This window comes from Anomalospiza imberbis, chromosome 1 (assembly GCF_031753505.1).
Source record: "Anomalospiza imberbis isolate Cuckoo-Finch-1a 21T00152 chromosome 1, ASM3175350v1, whole genome shotgun sequence".
NCBI lineage: Eukaryota > Metazoa > Chordata > Aves > Passeriformes > Viduidae > Anomalospiza > Anomalospiza imberbis.
In genome coordinates, this window is record NC_089681.1 from 113203191 (window position 1) to 113225897 (window position 22707).

The window sequence follows — 22707 nt, forward strand, 5'->3', positions numbered from 1 at the left end:
GAAAGGAAATTAAACGCTGAAGTAGCAACCAAGGAACATGGCATCATCTTAAAATAAAATTTTGTTACTTTGGTACCAGTTCAATGATCCTGAGGGATGAAATAGTAACATTTTAACTATGCTACTGGGAATAATAAATGTAATCTCTGCAAAAGTGAACTGCCCTGTGTTAAATTTCAGCTTTTGTGAGGGATATGTATACCACTATCTTAAAAAGTCATAGAAGGTGAGCAGTGACCTGTCAGAAGCAGGCAGCAGAGCCGTGGTGTAATAATATCACCTACAAAATCAGAAGGCAGCTTGAATTTTAAAGACCTCTCTTGCTTGGAACTCTTGAAATCTGCATTCCTAATGAAGCAAATCTCCACAGGCCTTTGTGTCCAAGGTTCTTCACCACAGTTCTTTCAGCAGCAGCACAAACCAGACGTCTAGAAGAAGACGACCAGCGGTTTTTTGCCTCTCAGGGACGGACTTTGGGTAGTGTAGGGCAGATGTCGCGGCGGGGCGAGTCGCTGCAGTGACATTCCTGCTCAGGCAACCCTGGTGAGCCTGGAGGTGTGGCACCCTCAGTACTGTCAAAGCAGGGCAGTACAAAAGGGGATTTATGTCCTTAATGATGTTGCTGCCTGCCAAGGGGCTCTCGATGTTCCAAAAATATGGAATAGGCAAACGTTTTCTTAAGAAATTATGTTACTTGATCTTTGTATACTTTCAAGCCCAAACGACCAGAAAGGAGATTTAATCAAGCTCCAAGTTATGTCCAGGTGGTAGAAAGACAAATTGCTTGTTGGCAGAATTGCATTTTTAGGACTCCACATGTTTCCGTGAAATCACACGTGAAAGGTGTGGACGTTTACAAAGCTTAGGAAGAAGGATGTACCACTGTCAGTGGGCACAAAGAATGAAGAATTTATTGGACACAAGGACATGAGGCAGAACTCCCAAGATAAGGAAGAAACCAGCAAAGCCAACTCAGCAGCAGTGCAGGGATCAGCTCTGACTGGATAAAAGGTAATTCTGGCAGGGGGAGTTGGCAACCAACGATTAGAGAGAAAAAATGAGCATGTGGACTGATCAGCATAAGAAGTAAGGGAATTATTTAACCATCAGAAGATAGCATGTTTATTAGTAAGACAATTGTGTAACTTGTATCCAATGAACATGAATGCCTTTGTTTGCTAGAATGTATAAATAGTGATAAATTTTGGTAGTTATCGTGCTGGCCTTGAGAACCCCTTTCTGCGCAGATCTATAAATAAATCAAAAACCGAGACCCTGCGCGTGGATTGGCGCCTCGCACACCGTGTGAAAGCTGCTTTGGGACACAGAGCCCGGTGTGACCGGGCGGTCCCGCTGCCCAGGGGGGTGCGGGGTCAGGATTAAACCCTTTAAGGGGGGCGTCCTTTAGGACCCCCCGCAATTCGCCGTCTGTGGGCGCGGGGGCTGCGGGCGGTGACCCCACCGCTCCTCGTGCGCATGCGCTCAGCGGCCGGCTGCGCTGCCCGGCTGAGGGCGGTGACCTCGGTGCTCGCACGGCGCAGGCGCGTGGCGCAGCGCCGGGGGCGGGCGGGCGGCGCGGCGCAGCGGGCGGGCAGCGATGGCGGCCGCCCTGGGGCTCTCGTCCTCGCCGGGCTCCCCCGCCGTGAGCGAGCTGTGCCAGAACAGGCGGGAGATCTTCCTGGAGGCCTCGCGGCTGCTCCTCACTTACGCTGACAACATCCTCCGGTGAGCGGGGTCGCCGGCCTCGGTCGGCGGGCGGTGCCGCAGGGTCCCGCCGGCCGCTCCCCGGCTCCGCGCGGTTCTGTTGTGTAATACCGGAGTTCAGAAGCGTCTCGCGTGGTTTTGTCGTCATTTTAAAATTAATGTTGCTTACCTAGAGGTGCAGTGTTCTGTATTTCTGTTTCTTTATGTTTTACTGGTTGGTTTGTTTTGAAAGTTTAAGAGTTTGCGTATTCACAAAATTCTGCCTTGTTCCTGATTATCCACCTTAGGTGGGTGTTGAACTACCTACAAACAAGTGGATGCACGGCGAGTAATTTAACTTGATTTAAACTTAATTTTATTTTATTTTTTACTCTATTTTTCGCTTGCCCTGTGCTTCTGACTTCGCAAGGTTGGTACCCAGAGTTAATTATAGTTGAATTTCTGCGAGGTGGCTCTGTAGGGTGCGCATACACGCTAGTACATGTGGTTGACCTTGATGTCTTGCAGCAGCTCGCGGTGTATGGGCTGCCCCTCCCTGTCTATATCTGGCTCGTCAACCGCTTGTAAAAGCTGCTATGTGACAGAGAATGGCGAGTCCCGGGCTGGCTTCGTTTAAAGAAAGAGGCGAGAGAAAAAGGGTTTTAAAAGAGTTGAAAGAGCACCTCTCTGTGCTACTGAGACGTAGCACAGAGACCACAGTCATTTCACTCAGGTACCAGGAAGTTTAGCACAGCTTCTGTGGTGAGACCAAAGCCATCCAGCATTAACCTGACATGTTCAATTAGAATGCACCCGGTATAGGGGATGTGAAGTTGCTTCTAAGTGTCACACAGGCTTAGCCCTGCTGGGTATGACTACAAAACATTAATTCATGAACATTATTCGCAAGCTAAACTTTAACACCAGTTGGTAACTCAGAGCTAAGTACAAGAAGACATTTATAAAGTCAAAGTTTTATGTAGGTTTTGCCTAAGTGACCTAAATGAAACTAAACTTAAAAAAAACTTTCTTAGTGCAGTTACACAGCTTTTAAGTGTCTACTTCATTTGCAAATATAATTATAACTTTCAATTTGTTCAGGAATCCCTATGAAGAAAAATACAGATTAATTCGGATTGGAAATCCAGCATTTTCCACAAGGCTGTTGCCCGTCAGAGGAGCAGTTGAATGTTTATTTGAGATGGGGTTTCAAGAGGTGAGTATAATGTAGTAACTTCAGGTGTCATTGTCAGTTTACATAGTAAAATTTAAAACTGCAATTGTTTTTTCTGCTTCTCTAGTTGCAAGGCAGTAGATTTTAGGGCAGTTGGTATTTTCTTTCAGTCCTTGTCTGCCAATATCTGTAGCTAACCAGCAGAGAACTTAGATGTGGCTGCTTCGGCAAAATAATGAGCTAACCTAATGCATAACAAGATATTTTTTTTCCTGCTCAGGCACTGCTGGTTTACTGAGTGGCTGGGTTCATATCCATGATGGCCGAAAGGAAGTGGGAAGCAGTGTGGAAACCCCTTCTCTTTGTAGTAATCCACTGTTTGGTGAACATCAGATATTATAAATGAGTGTTGAAAGTGCCATTTTAAAGAGAAAAAAAAAATTTAAGCCCTGCTCTTCTTCATATTCCTTCCCTGTAGTGACTTAGGTAAGGGAAGCTGATCTGATGAAAACTTAATCTTCCAAAACAAAACCAGAAATGTTTTTCAGCCAATTCACAGTGCAGCTGCACAAGTACTGGTGTTGTCATGACAGTAGTGAAGGGCAATAGACTGACTGTTCAAGTAGTAGTAGGAGGGTGAGTCCTTCAAAACCCATTTTTAAAACTTAGGAAATGTTGTCCTAAAATAGTGTTGAGTGAATCTTGATTCTGTTGCAGTCAGAAGGATGCATTTCAAAGATCACTTTGTGTTCTGCAGTGGTCCCTGTCTTGGTGGAACTTAAACTGCTAAAGATTGTTAAACTAAAAGCAGTTTCTATAATTACTGGAAAGCTGGTCTGAAAACCCAGCTCTTTTTTAACAGTGCAAAGCTCTTGCTTTGCTTTAATTTGTCTGTTTGATGCCACACTTCTGTATGGGTATGTACATGATGTTACTTAGGTCCAGCTGTCATGAGACCTCTGCCATCTCTTTGAGTAAAGTTAATTACTGTAATGTTTTAATTAGAAGAAAAAGTATGCTGAAAGAAGTGGTGACTATGGAGAGAGAAACAGTCTGTGGATGTATTCTCATGCTGGTGCACAGGAGACTTTTAATTGTGTATTTTAGCCAGGAGGTGGGCAGTGTAGGTAGGGGCGGGTCTCTTAAGAGTGTGTTGCCTCAGTCTTATGGTTATTGTGTCAGTCAAAGCTGGAGCTCACAAACTTCTCTTCAACTGCATGGCTGATATTGTTCCTTCTTTTGTTTCTGCTTGATAATGGATTGATACATTCCACTGAGTTTTCTGGAGATTTTAAGTGTTAACAGGAAGCCTCCATCTGCAGTGACATGTGACCTCAAGTAACTGTAGGTAAAAAAATTACCGTAATAAATAGAAATGCTGCAGTGGTAGAAACTGAAACTGTTAAAGGATGAATGCTTCAGGATATTCATGTTTTTAGTATCCTCTTCCTTTATGTTAAGTACACAGATATTTGATTGTGTCATAATTACTGATCTCTTGTTATGCTACCAGTAATCATGTTGCAGTCAAAAATAAAACCCAGAAATCAACCCGGGTACCAGTTGTAATAAGAGTAATATTGCCTATCTGAAAACTTAAAACTTCAACATAAAAGATACCATTATGTAAGAGAATTTCCAGCAGATGCCATTCTAGCGGCGTCTTCCCTCAGCATTGGATGTCTTCCTGTGTTGCCTAGGATTTCATTGCCGTACTGCAAGAACTGAGCGTTAATTGTTCATTTCTGTTGTTGCTGCTTTCTGTGCCAAACCATAACTACATAGCCCACGAATGGCTCCACAAAATAAGTTACTAACAAAAGCATGTTGTTATGAGCCCTCTTTCTCTAGTTTGACTCTAGGTTCTTTATCTGGTAGGTTTCTGAAGCTGTGAGAGGCTTCAAGCTTCTACTGTAAGGGACCTAATCTAAAAGGCTGAATCCTGCCAGGCCTTAGGATGCTAACTTCCAGTAAACTCAGCTATAGCTACAGATCATTGACCAGCTTAGACCTGCATTAACTGCTGAATTCATTTGTCTAAATTTCAGGGAGAAACTCACCTGGTTTTCCCTAAGGAAGCTTCAATTGAGCAACTACGTAAAATCAGAGACTTAATTGCTGGAGAGAGGAGTAGCAGACTGAATGAGTCAAACCAAATCCACAGATCAGGATCCTCTGAAACTGTCAGCAGCACTCAGCCAGCTGCACAGCGGCCTTCAAGACCTGTTGGCTCTGTTTTTGCCCGTGCCTGTCAGCAGCCAGAAACATCACTTGTGCAGTCTCTTGAAATGGTAATTATAATCTGCAAACTTCATAAGCTCATTAGTCTTGCATATAAAGATTGAAGAAGAGTTAACTGTTAGGACAGGTTGCTCAGAGAAAATGAGTAGAGTCCAAATAAGCACACTTGTTAAGCCTAGAGCAGCTTGGTCTGACCATATAGCTAATCTTGCTTTAAGAAGGTTGGACTAGACATTTTTTTCCTCAGTAGTTTCTGAAGGTTTTTGAGTGTTTTCTTCAGTTTACATAGAACTTAAGCATGAAATGTGCTATACACGGAATATTAGCAAGGGATTTTGTTGAAGATGTCCATGTATATTCTGTTAATCAGGGGGTCAAGAAAAAAAACTCATAAGTATTGAAAAGGAACAGCAAGATGGAGAGCAAGGGGGAGAGTGGGAAGCTAAGACTAGGGCTGTGTTTGGTGTTTGAGAGCCAGCAGAGGAAAAGGAGCATAACTGTAACGCTTATAATGTAACGCTTATAATTGTTGGTGTCTTCGTTCATGCATTATGATCTCTATGTGTAGCCTGTGAGGAGGGCTTTCTTTTTTCACATGTGTCTGTCATTAAAAACAGAAATTTAGCCAGACAAGGACAAATTTATAGTTATTTAGGCTAAGTTTCCCTTGTCCAAGAGGTTGAGGTGAAGTTCCTGATCGAGACAGAGCAGAGTCCTTTCATCTGTTGTTAACTGGCCCGATGGGAGAAGACTCAGCACCTCATACAACTTTGAAAAGTTGGGTTACGCCTTTTGACAGAAGCTTTTAAGGATGCTTTGATTTAACTTTCTGAAGAGTTTTTCCTCCTAGAACCAGTGTCACTTTAATCTTGAAGTTGGTGTAAGATGAATCCCTCCAAAAGCTCACTTCCCATGCATTCTTAAACACAATTTGCATGTATTATATTATCAGTATATTGTTGGATATGAATGGTGACATACTGTTTCTTCCCAATGCCTATCCAAGTCAGTGAATGAGAAATAGCAAAGTGTTATTTGAAGTGATGGCTTCTGGGGAAAGAGAGCACTAAATGACCTCACACAAAAGGTCCTTTGGGAAAGGTATTGTTGTAGGCATGTTATATTGAGACATTTAATCTAATTATGTTAGCATGGTAGTAGTTGCCTCTAAAATATACTGACTGGATTTGTTTTACTTTTTTTGGGGGTTTCTGGTTTAGTTTTTTGGCCTGCTTCTAGAGTTTTACTGTTTCAGCCACTTCTGCAATGGTGGTTGGAATCAGTTATGAAACCTGTAGAGTGATTTACTGCTGCTGTGCTGCTTAGTACGGGAAGCTTTAAAAGTTGAACCTGCAATGACAACAGTGTCGCACAATGTTGACACAATGTATTCTGAGGTTAATCCTTCCAAACATACGCTAGCCATCAGAGTTGTGCATCAATTTCTCTGAAAGTATTCATTTTCCATGCTTCCATCCCTGGATGGTGGGACCAAACTTACTACTATTTAGAGACATTAGTGTTGGCACACTGTTAGAATGCTGTATTTAGCTGTTCTCTACAGAGAACTATACTGGTAGGTCTCTGAGCCATTGAATTTGGTCTTTATAGTCTGAGTTGGTTGGAAGGAAATCTGGCAGTGACTTTGGCCATTTTGCTTGCACAGCAGTGGGGGATTTGTTTTCAAGTGAGTATGCTGCAGAGTTATAGTTGTATTGTCATTGTATGCACTGCTGACAGATGTCACAGAGATTTAGAGTTCTTCCTGTAGTGCAAGCATTTTTTTCTTGCCTGTGTATTTCACCTGTCATTCATGGGAGGCCTGGTAAATGCAGGGAAAAGCAGCATACTTGAAAGAACAGAGGAATATTCATAAATACACAGTTCTAGGGACCTAGCCCACCATTAAAGTGCCTCATTGTTTTCTTCTGCATTTCTTGTCATAAAGTATTCTTGAGACTTAGGAAAAGGAGAGCTATGGCTAGTTGTTAATTCTGGTGGATGGATTCTGATCCCTTCCTGAATGGCATAGTGATTACAGGAGGAAAGGTGTATCCAAACTTAGAACTGCAGTGATGTTCACCTGGCTTCTAAGATTAAATGTTTGCATAACACTTCATACAGTGCCTTTTATAAAGCAGATTAAGCACTACTGTAACACTGATGGTTTTGCATCAGAAACCGGAGTGGGCAGAGAATCTGGGAGACTTCCTGCTGTGCTGAGTAATATCCCTGTATACCCTTTCAGGAAGCTGATGGACCATGAAGGTCTTAAGGCCTTTGGCAGTCTCTAATGCCCCTTATTTCTTCCTTTCAACTTGCATTAAAATGAATCTGGACACAATGGAGTTTATGATGTTAAACCAGTTACCTACAATTGATGAGCTCCTGGAAGGGCAAAACCAGCTCTGTTCTATTTTAGCAGTTATGAAAATTAAGGTCTGATCCTGAAGTACTGTAACAGCATCCAATCAATCACTTGTAATTTGAGTACTCCTTTAAAAGAAGTTTTCTTCTTTTAAAGAAGAAGAGTTCTCACACCTTGGTGTATGATATTGCATTTGCTGCAAGCCTCTCAGGAAAGGATTGCATTTTTGATTAAATTAAAATGGTAGCAAGGCTAAAGGCTGAAAGATGATATAGCAATAGAGAAAAGGCTATAGCAGTGTCATAGGCTCCCCTCAAAAATATGCCAGACTGTTACTTTCAAAGTCCCATTTTCACTTCCTGTATTGTTCCCTTTTAAACGGGAACAAATAGTTTGCTCAGCTACCAACTTCATTATTATTAACTTTTGCTGATAGTTTTAGTATCTATGTGTGTACCTTATTGGGTGCAAAATGTGACTCTAGGTGACACTTAAGATAACTGACTGAAGGGAACCTAGTTCATATATCCAGTTTCTAGTGAAACAGATTTGGTGGTTCAGTGGGTGGTTACTGGGCTGTTTATATAAACATCTATCAGAGTTGATCTATAAAAGAAGCAAGTAGAAACAGACAAGCAACATTCATGAATAAAAAATAATAAGCAGAATTCATCAATAATACAGTTCTACAAACCGGTGTAGCAGTGTCCAGAAAATGAAAGTTATTGCATGTCTTTTTGTGGATTTTGGGTAAACAATGTCCAAAAGAAAGGTGGGGGGGTGAGGTGGGGAAGAGAAGTCAAAGACTTTCCCATTAGAGGTGTCTTTAAAAACTGTTTTCTCCTTCAGTTAATTGACTTTTCACTCAAGACACCATTCAGAATGCTCAGAGACAGCAAGACTGGCTTTACAGTTTGGGTGGTGGATCTTCAGTTCTTGTTGATATCTTAACAAATAAACATTTTACCTGTAAATAAATATATAATGTAAATATGAACATAGAATTATGACTGATTTAAACTAAAATAGGAGAGCTTAGTTATTCTGCCTGAAGGTGAAAGTTCATAAATCATCTTGTGACTGAAAATTCTTTTCCAGGCTGCAAATATCTTGAAAACACTTCAAACAAAATTTGAGGGTCTTGTATTGATGTATGAGAATCCTTCTATTCAGCAGAAAGCACTGGCTGCAATTCCCCTCCAGGAATTGAAAAGCAAGGCTCAGAGAAAGCTAGCACAAGCTACAAGACTGGACAAAGGTAAGGCTGCCAAGTTGAAGTGTATATGAAAGTAGAAATGTTCTTTCAAACTTACCATACATTGTCGGTGTGTGTTTGGTCGTATGTCTGCAGGTTCCAAATGCTGTTTCTAAATTGGAATTGCCTTCTTCCTAATTTACCACTCCCTTCTCTTATTTTTATTTCACTTTTGTCATCCATCTTTACTGTTTTTATGTAGAAATTTTGACTCTTTAATTTCTGAATTAGTAGAAAAAAGCACTGGGAACACAAATGTTGCCTTCTTTGAATCTCAGGAATTGAGAATAGCTACCACAGGAGGAGGGGAGCTTCTTGTTCAAGTAGTCATTGTTATGAAATTCTCAGAGTGCAGTTTTCCTGTATGTACTACAGTTCTAAATTCAGAATAAAATTTTTAAATATCAGTTCTCTGTTTTAAAGTGATATTAGTGAGATTTTGAATGAGATCTTTCCAATATGCAACCTGATACAAACAAATGATCACTTTCCTTCCTAATGCTTAAATGATTAGGGTTATTCCCTATTCCTCATGGAGCTAGATATGAAATGTAGGCATAAATACTTGTGACATCAGTGTTTAAAATTTATATTTTCTTCATAAATGTGAGTTTGTTTTGAATGTGTGAAGTTTTTGTCAGTTAAAATAACATATTTCTATTGTCACATGATGGTTTTATATTTGTTTCAGTGGTACAGTGAAATGTTCCTTCTATAGGATAAATATTTTAAAAAGTACAATTCCAAGACCATATTTAAACAAAAAAAAAAACTTTTTCACTGTGAATCTTTGATAGAATACTGTTTCAAGCAATTCTGCTAACTTTATAGGAGTGCTGTTGGTTTGCAAACCAAAAATAATCTCTTCATGTGTTTTTTTATAAATTACTTTGTGGTGTCTCATACAACCACACGGTAATATGTAATTGTGCCTTTAGCATTAAGGAAATTTTTGACAATGGATTTTCGTAGTAATTTTTCTTTTCATGAAACTTTATTGGGAAGTAAGAAACCACATGACCAAGTACAAAGCATTCTCATTCGGCAGCATGGGACAGTACAGTGGGGAAAAGAGATTTAGTAGTAATAAATAACAGCTATTACATTTCTTTATGAAGGAAAAAAATAGAGCCTTTTAGACTCTGTTCTAATACTACTGCACACATTGTTTAAAAAGAGGAAGGAAGGGAGAAGACAGTGTTCTGGGTGCTTCTTCCCAAACCATCAGGCTGATTTAGTCAAAATGGCTTCCAGACCTTAATTTAGATACAAGTAAAGGGGAAGGGATGGAATTCCACAGTTTCAAATTGTGACAGCTTGAAAGCATTTTTCAAGAGCTTTATAGAAACATTTGTTTTGGAATGGACTGTATACAAGATATTAGGGTAATTGGCTTTCAGCTTCTTTGTTTTCTGTCCTGCTGCATTAAGACTGCCACCTCTGGGAATAAATACCTTGTGCTAGGGAACACTTGTTTTTAGGATAGGTCTTGCAACACATAATGAGCATTTTTAGGTCATAAAGACTATACTAGGAAGATAACAGTCATTTGATGAGAATTATAGCTTTGATTTTATTATTTCCCTTTGCCACGTTTCATTAGAAAGATGGACTGAACAGTCAAAAATAGCTGTGTATCACAGCCAACAGTTTTCTGTTCAAATAAATGACATTGTCATTTTTCCCTGTGATGTTTTAATGAAGGATTTATTTTGCAAATCGAGGGAAGAATGTTTATAGCATAGCAGTCATATTTTTACAGATAGGTTCTAGTTTGAATGTTGTTATCCAGGAAAAGAGTACGGCCTGTGCTTGAAATCCTCTCCTTCAGCTTTTAGCAAAAAGTTTGAATATACAAAGCATATCCATTTTGTAAGCAGTAAGCCTTTCTCTGAGTGTTCCAGCAAAAAGGTTTTCCACATACATGAATAAAAATGGAAGTTTTACTGTAATAGAAGTCAGGTATTCTTGCTTTGATCTCTTCCAATGCACTTCATGATCTTGGCAATATGATTTTAATGGTGTTAGTGCTCCTACAGAGCTTTTTGTACCAAGGATGGCTATAGCTTCAGAGCAAGATGTGAAATGAGCTTAAACACTTATTTTAGGTTTCTTTTTCACAATCCTGAAAAAGGAGCTAGTGCATAAATTTTAGTGCAACTGCCTTCAATTTCCTTTAAGCAGCTTTTTTATATATTTATTTTATATGTTAATATTCATTAGTCAAACCTGTCTGCACTGTGACTAGAATAAAGCTGTAGTGCATAAAAATGATCAGGCAGTAATACCTATGATTGCAGCATGGCCTAGGTGATAAAGTTATTAGGAAGAATTATTTGAATATTTATGTATCTGAGATGGAAAAGTATCTCTCTGCACATTGTAACAGGATGTGCATTTAAAGTTTCTAAGGAGTTTAAATGAATGGATCTTTCTTGAAAAGCTGGATTTTTAGATTTGTTTTGTAGGTAAAATGGGGCTATTTCCAGGTGTCAAAACAGTGTGAATATGTAAGTAGATTCTCACTCCTGTTGTAAGCAGGAAAATGGGCCAGAAGAGTCTGGTGTGGTGAAATTAGCTAGAGTAGAAAACAAAAGACATCCTGTGTCTGCCTTGAGTAAGCTGAGAAAGGTGTTTATTTGCTGAAATTAGAACAAATTCAATATGTTTGCATGGTATATACATATTTTCTACAATAATTAAGCTGTGTTTGTAGAAGGGCTGTTTATAGAAAGTCTGTACACCTGGTTGTTTAGATTGCTGCCAGTGTCTGGTTCTTTGGTATTATGAAATCAAAGCAATTGTTATTCCTATGAATAGGAAAATATTTTGGAGCAGAAAAATAATTAACTCTCTGTTCCAAAGTCCTGGAAGAGCATGAAGGGCATCAGGATCTTCACTGGGCTGAAATGTAAATCTGAGTAATTTTTCTGTGCGATTTCTTATTCTCATTCTAGCTGTAGTATTTAGTACTGCAGTTTTTTGTTCTTAAGTTTGAACTTACTCAGTCTTGACAATTTAGATTTTCTTTTTTGTATGTGTTTAAGTAACATACAAAGCTTTTTAATACTAATTTTATATTTAAAAGTACATAAAAATATTAAAAGGCCCAGAGATGCTAATTTGCATAGGCACTGTCAAGTTCAACTAAATTACTTCTCTATTTAAAGTGTGTGTTGTATAAATTTTACAGGTGCACATGTGAATGAAGAGGATTTCTTATTGTTGGAGCTTTTGGACTGGTTTAAGACTTCCTTTTTTCATTGGGTAAATAGTCTTCCTTGCAGCAGGTGTGGTGGGCAGACAGAGCCTAAAAATGACTACCTGTTGCCTACTGATGATGATCTAAGGTGGGATGCCAGTCGAGTGGAAAACCATTATTGCAACCAGTGTCAGCTCTGTAATAGATTCCCAAGGTGAGCATACAGAAACTTGCTGTCTTTTTTCTTTCAAGAAACAGCTTTGCATTTGTGCATTTTGTGAACAGGTGAGAAGTTGTTCGTTCAGAGAGTAGAGAAGCTGTTTTAAGTAACATGATGGAATGTTTGATGAACCAGCAATTTCTCTACAAGATGAGAGATTTTTTTAAGACAATATGTGCCTTCTCTTATGTGGACTTGTTCTGAATACTTGTCTGCTTGTTTGGGGGATTTTTAATGTTAATTTGATGAGCTACAGCTTCTAAAAAATGTGTTAATATTGGCAACCATATGTAGGTAGTGTTTTGTTACTGCAGGGAAAATTTCACTTCTGCAGGGAATCACAGTGTAATGTACATCTTTTGCTGAGTCTATAGCAGAAGAGCAAATATACGATTTATGTATACTTTTGTGACATTTAAACATTTTGCTAACTTTTTAAGGACCAGCATAAAAATCATATTTTAAGATGGCTAAATCAATTTTGAAAACTTAACCATATTCATTTCAGTGCTGCTATAAATATATGATGGAGTCATGTGAGTTGAGGTAGCATTCTGCTCAGATGTATTTTGTGCAGTACAGCAATTATTTCCATTATCTTCTGTGGACTGATTGATACTGAAGTCTGTTCAGATCATCAGAACACAATGTAAAGATTTCTGAAAGGTGAAATTAGTTCTTGTTTTGTGTTGTTTTTCTCCTCTAGGTATAACAACCCTGAAAAACTTCTGGAAACCAGACGTGGACGCTGTGGTGAGTGGGCCAACTGTTTTACACTGTGCTGCAGAGCTGTAGGGTTTGAAGCAAGATACGTCTGGGACCATACAGGTATCAGTATTCTGGAGTATTGTAACATTAATACAAACCTGTGCAAAAGGAGGTTATGCATTTTATGACTCTCAGATCATATTAGCCACCAGGCAGTGCATGCAGTTATGCAGTCAGCTGACAAAGACAATATACATTCAATTTTCTGTCTTGCCTGATGAGATGAAATACAGTTCTGCAAGTAAGGTTAGATGACTGACTTCAGAATGACACAATCTTTAGCTGAAAGCAAGGGACTGTGATCCTAAGAAAGAGGAAGCTTTGGTAATGTTTCTATATGTAGATGAACAGAAAACATGTTCTTTCACCTGTTCCTTCATTTAATAAATTGGAAAAAGTTCCAATATTCTGCAAGATTAGAATAGAGGCTCTATCTTTATAAGTCACTGTTTATTCTTGGCCTTTGTTACATAGATCATGTGTGGACCGAAGTATATTCTTCATCTCAGAAAAGATGGCTTCACTGTGATCCTTGTGAAAATGTCTGTGATAAGCCTCTTCTTTATGAAACTGGCTGGGGAAAGAAGCTCTCCTACATAATTGCATTCTCCAAAGATGAGGTAGGAGTAATGATGCTAATAATAAGCAAGTGTGCAATGTATTCCACCTTGGTGTGATTTTCAGAATTATTGTAGAAAAGCATACTTTCATTAACTAGCCTCTTTAAGTGAAGCAAGATATGTGGAAATTTTTGGTTGCTTTATTTTCTTCTGCTTGTGCTTGAGGTTGTTGATGTCACCTGGAGATACAGCTGTAAACATGAAGAAGTACTCTCTAGAAGGACAGCACTCAGCGAAGCTACACTGCGAGAGACAATTAATGCATTAAATAGAACGGTATGTAACTTTTCTTCAGTGGGTTTCTAAGAGTGAAACACAGGTATCTGCAGAATATGAAGTCCTCAAACAAAGGAATGCATTTGGTAACGTCATAGGAATATTAATGCACTATGGATATAAAAAATGTTGTTAATTACCCATTTTACCTTGAATACATAGGAATCAGTCGCAGTGCTGAACTTGTGGGAAATAAATAATGGTATGTAAGAGTATTATCATCTCATATTATCTCTTACATACACAGATGTGTGTATATATATTGTTTTTCTTAGGGACTTTGGAGCAGACTTGTACTTGCTGGGAGTAAACTGCAGCTCCTTAGTAACTGTGTGGACTCCTTCAGGGTGACTGAACATTTTCCGCATCAGTGCTGCTATAACTTGAAAATAGTAGCATTTACGTTGTAAGAAATACAGGTTTAATTTGCTTTCAGTGACTTTTTACAAGCTCTAGAAAGTGAGAGGAATGATTCATGGGCTGTTTCCAAAACTTCCAAAAGGTGTTGATACAATCAGCAGAGCTCTGACTCAGAGCCACGTGTATTTACACTGTTCATGCTTAACATCCCCAATATACTTGGAGCCACTTGCACCTGCATGTCATGGTCACAGAACTTCTCTGCTAAGCTTTTTCCACTCCCTACTTGGGACACCAGGAACTTGATTCAATATACTAGAGTATCATAAAACCTTGAACCACCTTGAGGTTTCCATTTTGTCCTCCCTTCCTTACAGGGCTAATTCCCCTGTATGGAAACTTTAGTTCCAGTGATAGTATACAACTGATGACTTAAAAACCAGTTTATGCCTTTTTTGAGACCTGTTGACTTGAGAGTTATAGCCATACATTAAGACTGTGAAGAATTTCAAGACCAGGGCTTGAAATAATTTTAACAGAGATGAAAAATTAGAGTCACAGAGCAGAGCACTGAGAACAGTAACCAGAGCATCAAAGTGCTTAAAGGAAGTTGTGGATTGGTGTTGTTAATTTATGGTAAACCATATCAAACTTCATCTGAGCTGGAGCAAGATCAGTAGTGCTGCATAAGGATATCCTAAGTGTCAGGGCAACTGTTAAACCCAGGAAGGCCGGATGTTTCATGGAAAACTGCTACAACCACTGGTTGTCATCCATCAACACAACTAGAGGTATGTTTCCTCCCCTTGCTGTGTTAGAATTGGTATTTGGCATCTGGAATTTGTTCAGCTGGAGCTGTTTCTCATAATTTCTCTGTATCTACTTTCCTTTATACGGTTCTGCATTGTTGTCCGGAACAAAAAAGTCTTCAGAAGTTTCTTTCGTGATCTCTATTAGCAAAACTTGCTGGGGTCAGATCTGCTTTTGAGATAATTAAAATGCTTATCAGCCTTTCAGGTCCCAGTGGGCTGAGTGTGCATGCCTTGGGTGATCACCAAAACAGAAAACAAGATCGTGTGTGTAATAATTTACATACTCAATGTTGAACTTTTTTCAGCCCCATGTGGGTTTATCTGCAGTTAAAAAACCGAAAGGTTTCACATTCCAGATTTGTATATTTGACATGAAAACCATGTAGACAAAATACTAACTTCTCAATAAAATTTTTAGAAGTTGTTTACCAAAAAATTGCTCAAAGTTCTATTCATTTAGGCAAAGAAGATATGTAATTCTTTTTATTTTTCACTAATTTTTCTGGAACTAAATTTTTCTTAATTTTCTGACATCTGAAAAACAGATCTGTCATGGTTTGTTTATGACAGAATCAGTGAAATAACTCTTTCAAAGACTTTTGTTTGGGCTTAATGAGAGAACCAAAGCTGTTGCCAGCCAAGTCAGTCCACCTTGGAGAAGAAAAATTTGACCACAAATGATTCTTGCCTTCTCTTTCCTCCAAATAATATTGAAAATGGCTATGTTACAGCTTACATATGAATAGCTATAAAAACTGTTATGGAAGTGTTTTATCGTCCAGATAAATGTATTAAAAGCAAAGCACAAACATTATTTTAAAAGAATTCCACATAGTGCCTGCAAGTTCCTAGAGAAAGAACTGCTGTCACATAACTGTGCACTTATGACTGGTGTGTATTTGTGGTGTAAGATTAATGTTTCTAATAATCAGTCTAGACTTTAAATGTTAATCTGTTTTTTTCAAATCTGTTTTTCCCTGTTGGTGTCACTCTAGAGCAGAATTACAAATACCATTTTTTCTGAATGTTTTCTTTTTTCCTAAATGTCTTTTTTCAGAGACAAAAGTCTTTGTCAGAAAATAGAAAAAGAGAGCTCCTGGAAAGGACTATTGTGGAGCTTGTTGAGTTTATTTCTCCTAAAACACCTAAACCTGGAGAATATGGTGGAAGAACATCAGGCTCAATGGCTTGGCGAGTAGCCAGAGGTGAAATTGGTCCAGAGGTATTTAACTTTTGCACTGATGACCATCTTAGAGGTAGCTAACTAAGGCTTTGTGATTGTGGTCTAAAAAAAAAAATTACACTTCATGGTAAATAGCCAGATTCAGCTCAAACAAGTGAATCTTGTGAAATATTTGGTGAAAATTTGTTTTGAATTAAGTAGAGATCCACAAGTAATTTTTGAGAATTGATGGTGGTCTATTGATTTTAATAATGTTTTGGAATCCTTGATATGAAGTGTGTTTTGTTCTTAAAAGTTAAAAATACTTTTTCATTTAAATTAGGTAGTTTGACAGTGCTACAAAGTTTAAGTTAGTTTAAAAAAAATTGGGAAAACTGTAAAAATTTTTTGTATTGTTATTATTAGTTACATCCAGGTATTAACCAATAGTAGGTTTTGACCAACTATTTTTGTTAATAAAATGTAGGAGCAATTATAATTGTGTAAAATAAGTAATCTCTTAAATAGTAAGATTGATTGATTTTCACATCAATATTTTTTTTACTGTTTCCAAAAGCAAGGTTTGACTTTTATACTGAGATACAGTTTCCCAGAGCCGTAATAAATATTTAGCTTGAGTCAGGATGCAAAGATGTGACCTCAGTTTTGTAGCAATCCCATCATGTGGGGTGTCCAACTGTCCTACACAGAAACAGTTAAGTGAAGTTAATGAGTTTCTTAAGATTGTCTAAGTTTGAGAAACTGATAGTTATTGCAGTCCTCTGTTGTTTGGAAGACTTAATTTCTGAAACTCATAAGAACAATGACTTTTTTTTTAAAAAAGTAATACTGTGAAGTTACAAAGTTTGTACTTTTAAGTTTTTTTGAAGTTGATTTGTAAACTGCACACACAAGTATCTGTATATGGTAGTCACAGGTTTGCTATTGAAAATAACCTTTTACTTATTCACTGTAGAAGCAATGTACTCAACATTACTTTTCTGTTCTGAAACTCTTAATTTCTTACTTAAATGATACTTCTTCATGTTAATTTGTTAAAAAAGTTACTTCTAAAAATAATTATATGAAAGTTTAAAAAATAAAATTACTCCTTCCCTCTGGAGAAGTTGCAAGTATGCTGTAAGAAACTGGTTTAAAAATTTTCTTCTGCAGAAATGGTTTTGTACATGACTTCTCTTAAAAAGGACCTTTTTTTTTCACTTGGCAGCAAAACTGAATTGCAAAACCGTGACATACTGTTTAAAATTAATATAGTCTTGAGGGAATTTAGGCATTGGGGAATGAAGGTGCTTGTATGTTTTGGCTTTTTCAGAAAAGAAAAGAAGTAGTTTTTATTCCCTCTGAAAAGGAGAAGATGTGCAAACTGTTCCATCTCGTCTACAATGTAATAGATGATAGTTATACACGGATTTCCAATAATAACGAAAAAATAAGTGGCTGGGAAGCAGGTGTTTGGAAGGCAGAATCTGTTTGGAGAAAGGTTGAAACAGATTGGAAAATGGTAAGAATAGCAATTATTAAAAGCCTATAATGTACAATAAAATTAATGATAACACCAGTAAAACAGAAACCCTTGCCAGTGTGTGGATTCAAAACCTCTCTTGGTGCCCACAGAATTTAGCTGGTGTTAGTAAATGCTGTTGTTAAGATTCAAGATTGCCAGTTGGTACAAAATATTAGAAATAAATTTAACTTGTCTTTAAGAAAGGATGATTGACCTCTCTGCAGGTAGGTAAAATCCTTACCAGAATGCCAAATTTATAAAATGGCTTTCTTAGGCTTCTGGGAAAATGCTGTTTTATTGAAAAGCAGTACTTCTCTTGAAATAAAACAAGGTATTTGTTGTTTTTAAGAATAGCTTTATAGCATATTATATCTCTTTGATGTACAGCCAAAGGAAGAAATTGTCATCCTAAATAATACAATTCCATCTGCAAGAAGACAAAAACCTATCAGTTATCCAGAATACTGTATATCCTGCCCAGAATCCTTCCCTAGTGTCAGGACTGAGCAGCACAAGAGTCATAGGCACTAAATCTAAGAAGAGAATTGCTACCTCTGAAGTGGAAAGGGGTCATGTACTAGCAAACAGCTTTTCCCACAACAGCAACCAACTGTGGAACTGAACGTTCTCGTCAGGGACTAGAGCATGTTACTGCTTTTTTCCTCTGTCATTTTAATAGTTTGAAGGGCCTCTGACCAAATATTCTTCTAGCTTCCCATTGATGAAAATGGAGCTAAGTATCTACCTGCCTCTTGAGATTTTCTCTCCTGGGTCTGTACATAACTGACTTACAAAATGCAGTGGGGGAATTATTGAAGAGGCTGTGATAACGTAAAGAGAAAGAATAAGGAAAGAAACAGGAGAATAGTATGAAAGCTATCACAACAGGGTAGACTTAATAGTAAAAGAAAAGTGAGAAAAAAATCAAAATAAGGAACAGGTGTCCTCTGCTTCCCCAGGATCTGCTAAAAATCTGATAGTACGTTATGTTTGCAATTCTGCAATGATCAGTTATCCTCACTTTTGCAAGAAACATGTTGTCCCTACACTGAAACTAAACTACAATTTTTCTCAGCTCTAGTAATCAGATAGGACAGGGTGTGACTAATTTATAAGACCAGGCAAAAAGACTTTACCCTTGTATTCAGTAACACCTCAAAAGGATGAGATGATGGCATTGAGAAATTGGGAGCTATGCCTCCAGTTCTCTCTCACACTTGTGGGTGAGGTATGTTAGTTCTGCAGGAATTCCATCCTGCAGAAAGTGTGTAAGAATCTTAGAATTTAAAATTACTTTCCATTGGGTGTTGTTTGTATAATGGGAGATAATAGCAGGGGGAAAGGTTGTTTGGGGTTTGCTTGTTCTTTTTGTACAAGATGCAGCTTTGGAGTTTGATTCAGCAGCTGTCCAAGAACTTAAAAGCCAAAGGAACCTTTACAGTAATACTTGGTTAACATTTATTATGTGATGAATGGAAAGGCATTTAAATCTAAAAGCCACAGAAAATGTATCTGTAAGTATTAGGCGAAGAGTAATAGAAAATAACCACTTGGTTTTATAGTACACAATGCAAACAGGTACAAACCACAAATTCTGTCACATTACCCAGAGATAACCTGGAATCCAGGACTCAAACTGACAGACTGCAGTAGGTGATAGTAATAGTGCAAGAACCTATAGATCTGAAATCCATGGATTTGTGAAAGGTTTGTTTTCCAGAAGAATTGCTGCAGTGGAAGAGAACCTGAATGAGTTGGTTGTTGTTTTTTTCTTCTGAATTCAGACATTTTTTTCAAATAATACTAGAAACTAAACAACCAAGTTTGAAAGTTAGAGGAAAGTCAAAAATACACAAAATAAAACTTCAAATTGTTTTTTTTCTGATTAAATGCTTGGATATTATAATGAAAGATGAAACACACTAATCTTTGAGGCTTTTCTAGCCTTCAAAACTATGTTTAATGCTTTTTGACCAAGTAGTATTTAATGGGATGTTTTGACTTCCTTACTCAAATGCAGCAGTTCAGTAGGATCTGATCAAGGGAAAGCTCTTGCTAGAACAAGCTGAGATATTTAAAAAAATGTGTGGAGGTCAGCACCTCAATGAACATTAGGATTACATTCACATGAAAACAGCTTAAATCATTACATTTACATAAGTGATCTTCAGTGTAAGACCTCACACCTTTAGTGGTTTTGAGCTTTCTTCAGTGTGAAAATAGTAACTCTAAAACTCTGTTTAGTGGTCTGTCAAGAACATTTCTACATTAGGGTGGGATCTTTAGTAAAACAAACTACTGTGTTTTATTATAATTTTATTCTGGTTTGTTCTCTCAAGATTAAAAAATAAAGAGCTGACTAAATCCACTCAGTATGATATTAATGAGAGGCTTGGACATGACAGAATTTTTATTAATTCAGGATTCCAAAAGGATCACGGTAATTTGGACTCTTTAATCTGTAGTGTCTGTTATTTAGGTTTGCTGATGATAGGTGTTGGACTTGAAAGAACTGTCAGGCACTTGTGACCAGATTCTTGAGAGGGTTCATAGTAACTTTAATGAATGTTAATATGTGAGCGTGACTGTTCAGCCAGGTGAAGTTCAGGACAGCACTGGGACTAAATTAAATTATACAAAGTTGTAACAGTTCAAATAATGTTAATACGGGATTTATAAATGGCTGGCATGTATGATTTGCTTGAACTGAGACACATCAGGTCCTAGGAGAAGCAGCGTGCAGCCACAGCTGAAGAAGCTACTGATTGCACAGTTCTTTTCATCAACAATACTGAACAACTGAAGTGTTACGTGCATTTAAAAAGACCTCATATTCTCCTTCTTTAAAAAATAATAAGCTTAGGAGGTCTTGTGGCTTGAACTTTATTATGGATGTTGAAATAGTTTAGTATTCCCTAGCAAGGGGCTGTGAACATGTACAATTACCTAACTGTGGAATATACCTGGGGACGAAGAAAGAGGATTTTAAATAAAATTGTACTTTGCACAGTTTTAAAGGTTCAGGGGCTTGACACAGAATGAAAGTGTGTTATCCTAAGAATTTTATGTCCTTGTTATGAGGATTAATTTGATGTGTGTTGGTCATCTCGGTTTTTGACGTGCTGGTTGTGTCTTCTTTCCATGTAGGTTTATTTAGCCCGAAAAGAAGGGTCGTCCTCTGCTTCCATCAGCTGGAAGTTTGAGTGCAAATCAGTCGGTCTAAAAATAGATAACATTTCAGTTAGGACAAGCAGTCAAACATTTCAGAGTGGAAGAATACAGTGGAGACTTTGCTCTCCTACAGCAGAAATTGCTCTCATAGGAGGTAAGTTTGGAATTTAAATAATGAATTATATCATGTAGCAGAGAGGTTACTGGAAATAAATAGTTTATTTGGAGACAGTACTGTGCAAACACTAAAAACAAAATATGAATATTCTTTACTTTTCCAACGGCATTTCTCAGCAAGGTCAAGAAAATATCGTGCATTTAATTAAAGCTGGTACAAAACTCTGTTTTATTAATATACACAGCCCTACCTGCAACAGAGCAGGGCAAACAAGAACACAGAGTGAATACAAGATGCTTGTGTTTTACAAGGATAGATGCTTCTATGTCTGGTGGCAAATGAGTCTGAGTAGTTGCAACTGAGATCATTAAGGATCCATTACAGCTTAGAATTTTTAACGTGCATTCTATTATTATATACTGTCTGGAGCTCTGGCTTACTGAATTATCTATCTTTTTCTCCAATAGATAAAAATCTTTGCTCCTATTCAGATTTTTCTGGAGCAACGGAAGTTATGTTGGAAGCAGTTCTAAATGGAGGGGATGGTGAAGCTGCATGGCAACACACACAGCTGTTTAGAGAGAGCTTAACAGCAGGTGGGGAAAATTGCTTGGAGATAATTATAAAACTCAGTGACCTCTGAGAATCTGAACTGTAGAAATGTACTTTGGATTCCTTGAAGACATTATACCATGGATACAACATGAAGATTTGGTTAGCAATTCCTCTTCATCCTGCCCGCAGATTATTTCCTCTTTCACTGCCTCCATTAAACCAACTTCAAACTGCACGTGTATTGAATAGGTAAACATTACAATGAAAACCTCTTTGCTACAAAAACAAATGCAAAAATTGAGGGATTGAACCACAAAGTACCATTTTCTTAAACTTTACAATGAAAAGGAAACAATTTTAGGAAGCAAAACATGATCATAGAAGCACAAAGCAATTGTAATTGATTTTAATTTGGAGTTTTGGGATTGGCTTGCTGTTTTTTGGGGGCTTTTATAATCTACTTGGAAAAATAGTTTGAATTCTGTTTTCCAATTTTAATAAATGCTTCTGATGATTTTAAAATATTTTAAACAATATTAGAGGATTTAGACTTTTTTTAAAAATTTGATTTTGTGTAGTATTCAGAAGTGCTGAAATTAAGTTGATTCCAATATTGCTTCAAAGTTTCCTTGTTAGATGTCTAAGTATTAAACATGTGTTTAATACCTAGAACTATTTGGAAACATGATGGTTGCTGGGAAAATAACCTCATTTTGAAAGAAATGTTCATTATGTACCTAAAATTGTCATGACCTATGATATGAAATTGAGGCTTAAACCTGAGTAAGAACATCATATTTTTTCTATGAAAAAATAGGTTATTCATTATAAATAATTTTTAATGATATTAATTCGGATTTGCTTAATAAATCTTGTAAAAGCTAGGCATGTCGGTTGAAATACTTTCAAGCTGTTGTTGTGACTTGCTTTAAATACTATTCCCAAATTTGATGTTAAAGTATATACATTTTTTTCTGTTCAATTAATTTAGTGTTTAAATTTATTTTCAGTCAATATAATAAAAAATACTATCCAGGAGACATCAGATGTTGCAGTGCTATGAATAAAGCCTGGAGTGAATGTTCAGATTAGGTAGTCTTTATCAGAATGTGAGGAAGGCCTTGCCTGGATTATACAAGAGATATTCTATTATAGAACTAAAATGCAAAGTTCAAACTATGGTTTTATTTTAAAAGA

The 22707-nt window shown here is 37.5% G+C and overlaps 1 protein-coding gene across 2 annotated transcripts; it reads left to right on the forward strand.

The window, feature by feature from the left end:
* Nucleotides 1-1539: 1539 nt before the first annotated feature.
* NGLY1 (N-glycanase 1) lies at nt 1540-22550 on the forward strand. Of its 2 annotated transcripts, none has more exons than XM_068206711.1 (12): nt 1540-1725; nt 2785-2899; nt 4906-5148; nt 8565-8724; nt 11915-12137; nt 12850-12971; nt 13386-13531; nt 13697-13807; nt 16037-16201; nt 17475-17663; nt 20814-20991; nt 21423-22550. In XM_068206711.1, exons 1-12 carry the CDS (start codon nt 1598-1600, stop codon nt 21596-21598), a joined length of 1956 nt encoding a protein of 651 aa, XP_068062812.1. In that variant the 5' UTR covers nt 1540-1597; the 3' UTR covers nt 21599-22550. The 2 variants fall into 2 exon arrangements, with proteins under 2 accessions (XP_068062812.1, XP_068062804.1); XM_068206703.1 differs by lacking the exon at nt 1540-1725 and adding an exon at nt 1784-1868 and having other exon boundaries at nt 2770-2899.
* Nucleotides 22551-22707: the final 157 nt, after the last annotated feature.

Coding starts and splice junctions, on each gene's coding strand:
- NGLY1 (XM_068206711.1), top strand. CDS start 1,598: ATGGCGGCCGCCCTGGGGCTCTCGTCCTCGCCGGGCTCCCCCGCCGTG. Junction 12,972..13,385: donor ATACGTCTGGGACCATACAG/GTATCAGTATTC, acceptor TTTGTTACATAG/ATCATGTGTGGACCGAAGTA. Junction 13,532..13,696: donor TTGCATTCTCCAAAGATGAG/GTAGGAGTAATG, acceptor CTTGTGCTTGAG/GTTGTTGATGTCACCTGGAG.